Source organism: Somniosus microcephalus, chromosome 3 (assembly GCF_052327205.1).
Source record: "Somniosus microcephalus isolate GS21.2 chromosome 3, FLI_Smic_1.0, whole genome shotgun sequence".
NCBI lineage: Eukaryota > Metazoa > Chordata > Chondrichthyes > Squaliformes > Somniosidae > Somniosus > Somniosus microcephalus.
The window spans coordinates 285,805,923-285,816,270 of NC_140989.1; the positions used below are offsets into that span (position 1 = coordinate 285,805,923).

Sequence of the window (10,348 nt, forward strand, 5' to 3'; positions counted from 1 at the left end):
CTCGATGGGGGGAAAACACCCTTCTCGTTTCAGTCTTACCTGAGACGTGTTAGTTTGAAGTGGATGATTGTAGTAAATTTATTAAAAGACAGGAACCAAATTTCGAGGGTAGATGACATCATTAGGAGATTTGTGTTTACCATCGGAACCCTCAGATTATAATCGCTCGACTGGAGATGGGTTTAGGTGGATTTTGCGGTGTTGATATTTGTTTTGTAATTAAGAGTTCGGTTTGAGTGGAATTAGAGATGGGTTTAGAGTCAATTCCGGACAGCCACATCCTGTCCTTTATTTGCGGTGGTTTGGGTCTCTGGGCTGCACTGACCGTTTGGGACCAGCAGGGGCGCCCCCTCCTCCTGCCGGAACAATCCGCCACTCGTTACCTGGCAACCGACACAATACTTCCGGCCCCCAGGCAGCGCAGGTTCGGGCAGCGAATTTCGGGCGAGACGCTCCTGGAAACCGGGGGAAGGAGCGGAGAGTCGGCAGATTCAGCGCCCGTCGTCAGTGGTGAGCGCTGTTTACTGAAGCACCGCGATGGCCCAGTGAAGCGACCCGGGGACCAGGCGGGGATTTCTGCAGGTTTCCGCTTATAATTAATGTGCATAAACTTTAACCATTTATTGGTAAAAATAAATCCGCGTCCACTCTGTTTTACATCGTTGTCGCGTCTGTAGAAGGGCGACGTCTTTAAACATTGTGCAAAGTTTTATTAAGTGTCGATAAATCTACTTTAAGGTTGTGCACACACTTGGGCTGGCGCTGGGAATGGAAACAACTCGCTTCTCATTCAGCAACTGAGGAGTGAATTACTCTCAGTGCCCCCCTCACCCGACCCGGTGCCCCGCCTCCCCCGTGCCCCCAACACCGTCCCTACATCTGCCCTGATCTCAATGCCCCGTACAGTAGCAGAGAAAGAAAGAAATAATTTGCATTTATATAGTGACTTTCACTACACAGGTCTCCCCAAAGCACTTCACAACCAATTAAATATTTTTTGAAATGTAGTCACTGTTGGAGTGTAAACTTTCAACAGAGATGTTAGAGAATGACATCCACAAGCTTGTGTCATGTTGTTGTGTGATGCAACACCTTGAGACTCTTGTGAAGCTGGCTTTTGAATGTCATTGATAGAGACTTTGAAGATGGAAAGTGGAGCCCAAAAAACACAGGAGTGTTGCCCCTCAAAAATGTCTTTTAAATCATGAAACTATGTGAGATTTTTCTTATAATTGCCAGATTAAAAGGATTTTCTATGCAGCATCAAGATACTGAATGTTAGCAGGCCACAAAACCCCAAGGATACAGGTGCAAGTTAGGCTCCATTTAGTTCCCCATCAGAGGCTTATTGAATGGAGGTGTGGTGAGCATAGCCTGCAAGGTCTCAGTTAGAGTTAGCAGCACAGCAAAGTGTCACATTTTGGTCTTTGAAACCTGCTGGCAGTCAACTTTACGGGATCTGGTTGTGGCTTGGGAACAAACCATGCCGAAGTCAGGCACAGAAAGGGGATAAAAATACAATGGTAAAGAAGGAATCCTATACCAAAATACTCTCAAAAGTAAGAAAAAAAATCACATCACATGGTATAATTGCATGTCAATTCAGATTACATGATGCCAGTCCATCACTGTACAGCAAGGCTAACTCTCAGTGCAAACATATTAAACTAGATAACTCCCTATGATTAGATAACCAGGTTTGCACAAGAACTCCAAATGGCATCTGGCCACTTTATACAGCATCACTTTGCACTCGATTACTCTCCCATTATAACCTATAAGCAATATTGTTTGGTTTTACATATTAATTACATTTAATTAATTTGTTTATATAAGATTATTGTATAATAAACTGTGCTTTCTGATTTGTTTGATACTGCAAAGATGGAGGAAGGATAAAATGTCTTATTTTACACTTATGTGATTAAGAAGATTATTCATTTGATGAATAGTCATCAGCCTGTGAGGCCATGCAATCCAAGGCTTACTTGTTACTGGAAAGGGAACATATTCAACTTCAAGAAGCTAGACTCTTTGTAAGTAAGTCTTAACAGTTTACTATATTAGTTGATCTTCCGTGACAGGAAATGCTGCACTTTCGCACAGTCTGCTTTGCCTCATTTTTCTCCCTCAAAATTGTCACAAAATGTGGGGGTCAGAGCAAAGTCATTTGACCCCCTTTTGATTAATCTCATCTGTCACTTTCCGACCATTTGGGTTCCCATATTTTGTCAACTTGATCTCCTGAAGCATTGCTTTTTCTCTCCCTGTTACTGTTTGTTTGTCTTCCTGTCTTGAATTATTTTTGTTTCCCACTCTTATCTTTCATTTTCTCTCTCTTTTTATGTTCCTCATAGTTTCTTTCATTGTTGTCTCTGTATTTCTGTTTGTCTGTAATCTTGTTCCTAATCTTTCTCTGCCTGATTCCATCGGTCTTTCCTTCCCTCTGTTCCTATCTCTGCCACCCTATCATTATGCCTCATACACTTTCTCTTTGTCTTTGTATCTCCCAATCTGTCTTGCGCGCACAATTTTTCACAGTTAGATGATAAATAAGGTTAGTGATTTGTTTGGTTTTGTGCTGGTTGATTTTTTTGAATTGGTTGCATTTTAGTGAATAAAAAAATTGAACTAATCGATGCAATATGGAAATAATTGTTTGTTGACTGGCTCAGTGAAATTTAAGTCAGTGAGCATTCTTCATGCGAAATTTGAGCAATCAGATGCTTTGTGCCATACAGACACATAGAACTCATTTTCGCATGTTTTGCAGATATGGACTGGACACAATGTTTAAAAATATAGATAAACTAATGCATAAATTGAACCGATAAACAGAAATATCAAGGTTTACAAGGACATTTATTTTCCTCCCTTTTCCCTTTGCGTTCCTGAAGGCAGTGATTGATGCTGAGGTACAGTTGTGCTGGTGGCAGCTACCCTCCAACACTTCGTTCAAGTGGTGGCTCTTCTTGTGTGAGCCAGGACAGTAAATATAGGCAGCTTTAACATGGTAGACATCACAACTGAGCCCAACTGTCCTCACTCACCATCCATGTGGTTGACTGGATGTTGAGTGGAAACTGGAGGTGGGGGGAGGCAATCCAAATAAATGAATGTCTTTGAAGGCATACAGGTGCTTTAATAATACAATATACTTTTATACAACTGTAGGGCATTACCGTGTCCCCAGTCAGAGAGGATCTGTTAGAGTGGGTGGCCACAGTGCAGGGATTGAAAGATTCTCTCTGGGAAGGTAAGTGATGAACTAAACTTCATTCATTTATTATTTCTGAAAATTCATGTATAGTAGAGAGCAAAAAGCATTACATTTTCTACATCAGCAGATGTTGTCAATTAATAATTTAAATGAAAAGTCCGCAATGAAAAGCCTGGACGTCTGTTTCAGATCTTCAGCTGTTCCATAATTACCCGGCATTTCTTCCTGTCTGTGCAGAGTTTTCAGTTCTAATAAATCTGAGCTTTTTCACATCCTCTATTTTCTTTCATTTTTTTGTAATTGATAAATGAGATGGTAAATTCACAAAGCATAATTTTAGAGCTAAATGGGTGGCAGATGGGTTTGAAATTGCAAAGGAAATTCCATTCTTAAGGAAACAATTTTAACAATTAATTATAAGTTTTGATTTTTTTACACAAGCCATCATTATTTTTGCCATTTTTTCCTCTTTGTTTTTCTACTAATTTTCTCCCCTGCTCTTCTATTCTAAAATCATTGATTTCTTGCTGGAGTATAGTTCCACAAGCAATAGTTATCATCTGCATCATCTTGCTAGATAGCATGTGTCACCAGGCTAGTCATCCATTGTGGCAACACCGCTGAGCCTGATCCTCCCCTATCTTAATGTCTCTCACCTCTCCCTCCCCCCGCTCTCCCCCCCCCCCCCCCTCTCCCTCCCCCCCTCTCAATTCAATTCAATTCAAATCGCTTTATTGGCCTGACAAGGGACATCTTATGTTGCCAAAGCATCGAAAAAACATTCATGGTTGTACACAAAAATACAGATCTATCCATACAGTGTACAAACAGATATATCCCTGAGTGTATAAATATACATTCATATAATTTGTATATACTCTTTTCTTATATTTAGTGGTTGTCCCTCTGTTTATGGCAAGCTGTAACATAGTGTGCCGCTAAGGTTACACAATTTCTCTCTTCCCCTCGTAGGTATGGGAGTTTTTGGTCGTCATTCAAATTTCTGAATTCCGGGCATATTTTTGTGAATTTTGGGTAGAAATTCTCCCTTATGCCCTGATATTTTCTACACGCTGTGAGGAAGTGCATCTCTGTCCCCACCACTCCCTGACTGCAGTGAGAGCATATCCTGTCCTCTCTTGGTAGCCAGGTCTGCCTGTGTCTACCTTTTTCGATCGCCAGGCTATGTTCACTAAGTCTGTACATTGTCAAGGTTTTTCTCATTTTGCTATCCTTTACCCTGGTCAGGTAATCAGCCATGTTGTATTGTCTGTTTAGGGCCAAGTAGCAATTGAGTTTGCTTTGGGTTTTTGTTGTTTCTGCCCAATATGACAGATATTTTTCCTTTTGCTTAGCGACGATTGTGTTGGGTCGAATTCTTTGTGTTACGCTGTCACTGTCCTGGGGCTGGTTATTGTTAGTAGTTACTTCACTGAGTCCCAGGACTAGTTGACTGAGGGTATTCTTCTTTATGGTCCTCTCTTGGCATTTCAGGGCTTCGTAATGATAGCATTGGGGGTTGCTCATTTCTAGGTGTTTCCAAATTTGGTGGCTCTTTTTTGGATAGTGATTATTAATGGATATTGGCCTAGTTCTGTCCTGCATGCATTGTTTACGGTTTTCCTTTGAGTCCGGAGGATACTTTTACAGAATTCTGCATGTAGGATCTCAATTGGATGTTTGTCCCATTTTGCAAATTCTTGTTGTGTTAGCGGTCCCCACACCTCACTGCCATAGAGTGCAATTGGTTCAATTACTGATTTGAAAATTTTGAGCCAAATGCTAATTGGGATTTCTATTTGGATTGATTTTTTAATGGCATAGAAAGCCCTTCTTGCTTTCTCTTTCAGTTCATTCGTAGCCAGATGAAAATTTCCCGTAGAACTGATTTTTAAGCCCAAGTATGTGTAGTTAGTGGTTTGTTCAATTTTGGTTGTTCCTAGTGTGAAATTTATTTTGGGTCCCTGATGTCTGGATCTTTGCTGGAACACAAGGACTTTGGTTTTTTGGGGATTTATTGTCAGGGCCCAGGTCCGGCAGAACGACTCCAGCAGATCCAGGTTCTGCTGTAGACCCTCCTTAGTTGGTGACAGCAGAACCAGGTCATCTGCATAGAGGAGGAATTTAACCTTGGATTCATATAGGGTGAGGCCAGGTGCTGTAGATTGTTCAAGTAGTTTTGTCAATTCATTTATGTAAATATTAAAGAGTGTCGGTGAGATGGGCGAGCCCTGCGTCACCCCCCCCGCCCCTGTGGGAAGTATTTTGTTTGTTTGTCTCCAATTTTAACTGCACATTTGTTGTTTGTATACATTGATTTAATTACATCATATGTTTTTCCCCCTACCCCGCTTTCGATAAGTTTCAGGAATAAACCGTCGTGCCAGATGGAATCGAAAGCCTTCTGGAAATCTATAAAGCATGCGTAGATTTTGCTTTTGTTTTGATGAACGTGTTTGTCAATTAGGGCCTATAGGGTGAAGATATGATCTGATGTTCTATAGTTTGGCAGGAATCCAATTTGGCTTTTACTCAAGACATTGTGCTCCTCAAGGAAATTTATAAGTCTTTTGTTTATGATACTAGAGAATACCTTCCCCAGGTTACTGTTTACACAGATGCCTCGATAGTTATTTGGGTCGACTTTGTCCCCACTTTTGTATATGGGCGTTATGAGTCCTTTGTTCCAGATATCAGGGAAGTAACCGACACTCAGAACCAAGTTGAAGAGTTTTAGGATAGCCAGTTTCATTTTATCGTCTGTGTGTTAAATCATCTCGCTTAGTATGCTGTCTGCACCGCAAGCTTTTCCTGGTCGCAGGTCCTTGAGTTTTTCAACTAGTTCTTTTTCTGTTATTATGGAGTCTAGCGGGTTTTGGTTATCTTTTATGGCCATTTCGAGCTTTTCCAGTTTTTTGCATATTTGGTGTTGCTCTGGCCTTAGTGTGTTTTTCTGGTATAATTTTTCAAAGTGGTTTTCCCATGTGTCTCCATTTTGAATGGCCAATTCGTCGTGTTGTTTTTTGTGTAATGTATTCCAGTTGTCCCAGAAACAATTGGAATCAATGGATTCCTCAATGGAGCTGAGTGTATTCTTAATATACTGCTCTTTTTTGGTTCCGAGTGTGTTTCTGTATTGTGTTAGTGTCTGACAATAAGTAAGGCGTAATTCCTCGTTTTCCGGCTGTCTGTGTTTTTGGTTTGATATTTTTCTAAGTTTTTTCCTCATGTTATGGCAATCTGGGTCAAACCATTTTGCATAGTTTTTTGTTTTGGGTTTGTTCTTGCAAGCTTTCAAGTTTGACCTTGTTGCCAAATTATCAAAAATATTGTTTAGGTTATTCACTGCCCGGTTTACGCCTTCTTTATTGTGAGTGTATATGTTATCCAGAAAGGTGTCCAATAGAGCTTGAGTTGATTCATTGCTAATTGCATCCTGGTATTTTTCCGTGCTGTTTTTGGCCCATCTGTACGATTTTTTTGGTGTTGTACAGCTTACTGGGTTCCATTTCTGTGTTGGTTGTTTCTGTCTTTTTAAGATACATAGTAATTTGACTGTGGTCTGACAGTGTTGTTTGTGGTTTGACTGTGAATGCTCTGAAAGAGGATGGGTCCAAATCCGTAATCATATAGTCTACGGTGCTACAGCCAAGAGGTGAGCAACAGGTCGATCTTCCTAGGAAGTCTCCCATGAACCTACCATTGACAATGTACAGACCCAGGCTTCGACAGAGCTACAGGAGCTGTTTTCCGTTGGTATTTGTCTGCTTGTCGCAGTTATGCCTGGATGGAAGGGAAGGGATATCGAAGTGGTTATTCCCGAATATGTAATTGTTTCCCTGATTATTGGTGAAGTCTGGTTCTTCACCAGTTCTCCCTCTCCCTCCCCCCCTCCCTCTCTCTGCCCCTCTCCCTCCCCCGCCCTCTCTCTTCCCCTCTCCCTTCCCCGCCCCCTCTCCCCCCTGCTCTCGCCCTCTCTCCCCCCCGCTCTCGCCCTCCCCCCCGCTCTCGCCCACTCTCCCCCCGCTCTCGCCCACTCTCCCCCCGCTCTCGCTCTCTCTCCCCCCGCTCTCGCTCTCTCTCCCCCCGCTCTCGCTCTCTCTCCCCCCGCTCTCGCTCTCTCTCCCCCCGCTCTCGCTCTCTCTCCCCCCGCTCTCGCTCTCTCCCTCCCCCCGCTCTCGCGCTCGCCCTCCCCCCGCTCTCGCTCTCTCCCTCCCCCCGCTCTGGCGCTCGCCCTCCCCCCGCTCTGGCGCTCGCCCTCCCCCCGCTCTGGCGCTCGCCCTCCCCCCGCTCTCTGGCGCTCGCCCTCCCCCCGCTCTCTGGCGCTCGCCCTCCCCCGCTCTCTGGCGCTCGCCCTCCCCCGCTCTCTGGCGCTCGCCCCTCCCCCCGCTCTCTGGCGCTCGCCCTCCCCCCGCTCTCTGGCGCTCGCCCTCCCCCCGCTCTCTGGCGCTCGCCCTCCCCCCGCTCTCTGGCGCTCGCCCTCCCCCCGCTCTCTGGCGCTCGCCCTCCCCCCCGCTCTCTGGCGCTCGCCCTCCCCCCGCTCTCTGGCGCTCGCCCTCCCCCCGCTCTCTGGCGCTCGCCCTCCCCCCGCTCTCTGGCGCTCGCCCTCCCCCCCGCTCTCTGGCGCTCGCCCTCCCCCGCTCTCTGGCGCTCGCCCTCCCCCCGCTCTCTGGCGCTCGCCCTCCCCCCGCTCTCTGGCGCTCGCCCTCCCCCCGCTCTCTGGCGCTCGCCCTCCCCCCGCTCTCTGGCGCTCGCCCCTCCCCCCGCTCTCTGGCGCTCGCCCTCCCCCCGCTCTCTGGCGCTCGCCCTCCCCCCGCTCTCTGGCGCTCGCCCTCCCCCCGCTCGCCCTCCCCCCGCTCGCCCTCCCCCGCTCGCCCTCCCCCCGCTCGCCTCCCCCCCGCTCGCCCTCCCTCCCCCCGCCCTCTCGCGCTCGCCCTCCCCCCGCCCTCTCGCGCTCGCCCTCCCCCGCCCTCTCGCCCTCGCGCTCGCCCTCCCCCCGCGCTCGCCCTCCCCCCGCCCGCTCGCCCTCGCCCTCCCCCCGCCCTCTCGCGCTCGCCCTCCCCCCCGCCCTCTCGCGCCCCCTCCCCCCCGCCCTCTCGCGCTCGCCCTCCCCCCGCCCTCTCGCGCTCGCCCTCCCCCCCGCCCTCTCGCGCTCGCCCTCCCCCCGCCCTCTCGCGCTCGCCCTCCCCCCGCCCTCTCGCGCTCGCCCTCCCCCCGCCCTCTCGCGCTCGCCTCCCCGCACCTCCCCTCCCCGCCCTCTCGCGCTCGCCCTCCCCCCGCCCTCTCGCGCTCGCCCCTCCCCCCGCCCTCTCGCGCTCGCCCTCCCCCCGCCCTCTCGCGCTCCGCCCCCTCCCCCCCGCCCTCTCGCGCTCGCCCTCCCCCCGCCCTCTCGCGCTCCGCCCTCCCCCCGCCCTCTCGCGCTCGCCCTCCCCCCCGCCCTCTCGCGCTCGCCCTCCCCCCGCCCTCTCGCGCTCGCCCTCCCCCCCGCCCTCTCGCGCTCGCCCTCCCCCCGCCCTCTCGCGCTCGCCCTCCCCCCGCCCTCTCGCGCTCGCTCGCCCTCCCCCCGCCCTCTCGCGCTCGCCCTCCCCCCGCCCTCTCGCGCCTCGCCCTCCCCCCGCCCTCTCGCGCTCGCCCTCCCCCCGCCCTCTCGCGCTCGCCCTCCCCCCGCCCTCTCGCGCTCGCCCTCCCCCGCCCTCTCGCGCTCGCCCTCCCCCCGCCCTCTCCGCGCTCGCCCTCCCCCCGCCCTCTCGCGCTCGCCCTCCCCCCGCCCTCTCGCGCTCGCCCTCCCCCCGCCCTCTCGCGCTCGCCCTCCCCCCGCCCTCTCGCGCTCGCCCTCCCCCCGCCCTCTCGCGCTCGCCCTCCCCCCCGCCCTCTCGCGCTCGCCCTCCCCCCGCCCTCTCGCGCTCGCCCTCCCCCCGCCCTCTCGCGCTCGCCCTCCCCCCGCCCTCGCGCGCTCGCCCCTCCCCCCGCCCCTCGCCCTCGCGCGCTCGCCCTCCCCCCGCCCTCTCGCGCTCCGCCCGCTCGCCCTCCCCCGCCCTCTCGCGCTCGCCCTCCCCCCGCCCTCTCGCGCTCGCCCTCCCCCCCCGCCCTCTCGCGCTCGCCCTCCCCCCCGCCCTCTCGCGCTCCGCCCTCCCCCCGCCCTCTCGCGCTCGCCCTCCCCCGCCCTCTCGCGCTCGCCCTCCCCCGCCCTCTCGCGCTCGCCCTCCCCCCGCCCTCTCGCGCTCGCCCTCCCCCCGCCCTCTCGCGCTCGCCCTCCCCCCCGCCCTCTCGCGCTCGCCCTCCCCCCGCCCTCTCGCGCTCGCCCTCCCCCCGCCCTCTCGCGCTCGCCCTCCCCCCGCCCTCTCGCGCTCGCCCTCCCCCCCGCCCCTCTCGCGCTCGCCCTCCCCCCCGCCCTCTCGCGCTCGCCCTCCCCCCGCCCTCTCGCGCTCGCCCTCCCCCGCCCTCTCGCGCTCGCCCTCCCCCCGCCCTCTCGCGCTCGCCCTCCCCCCGCCCTCTCGCGCTCGCCCCCTCCCCCCCGCCCTCTCGCGCTCGCCCTCCCCCCCGCCCTCTCGCGCTCGCCCTCCCCCCGCCCTCTCGCGCTCGCCCTCCCCCCGCCCTCTCGCGCTCGCCCTCCCCCCGCCCTCTCGCGCTCGCCCTCCCCCCGCCCTCTCGCGCTCGCCCTCCCCCCCGCCCTCTCGCGCTCGCCCTCCCCCCGCCCTCTCGCGCTCCCCCCGCCCTCTCGCGCTCGCCCTCCTCTCGCGCTCGCCCTCCTCTCGCGCTCGCCCTCCTCTCGCGCTCGCCCTCCTCTCGCGCTCGCCCTCCTCTCGCGCTCGCCCTCCCCCCGCCCTCTCGCGCTCGCCCTCCCCCCGCCCTCTCGCGCTCGCCCTCCCACCCCGCCCTCTCGCGCTCGCCCTCCCCCCGCCCTCTCGCGCTCGCCCTCCCCCCCCGCCCTCTCGCGCTCGCCCTCCCCCCGCCCTCTCGCGCTCGCCCTCCCCCCGCCCTCTCGCGCTCGCCCGCCCCGCTCGCGCTCGCCCGCCCGCTCGCGCTCGCCCGCCCGCTCGCGCTCGCCCGCCCCGCTCGCGCTACGCCGCCGCCCGCCTCCGCGCTCGCCCGCTCGCCGCTCTCCCGCCCGCTCGCGCTCGCCCTCCC

At 54.0% G+C, this 10,348-nt stretch overlaps 1 protein-coding gene across 3 annotated transcripts in view; it reads left to right on the plus strand.

The window, feature by feature from the left end:
• Positions 1 to 1,885: 1,885 nt before the first annotated feature.
• LOC147122029 (ubiquitin-conjugating enzyme E2 U-like) overlaps positions 1,886 to 10,348 on the plus strand; it is a 92,949-nt gene continuing 84,486 nt past the window's right edge. For all 3 annotated transcript variants that reach the window (XR_015077665.1, XM_085982695.1, XM_085982696.1), the window contains exons 1-2: positions 1,886 to 2,036; positions 3,175 to 3,256. Coding sequence is in view for 2 of the 3 variants with exons in the window: in XM_085982695.1 (XP_085838821.1) it covers positions 1,971 to 2,036; positions 3,175 to 3,256 (148 nt within the window). In the remaining variant the exon portion in view is untranslated. The remainder of the gene's footprint in view (positions 2,037 to 3,174; positions 3,257 to 10,348) is intronic.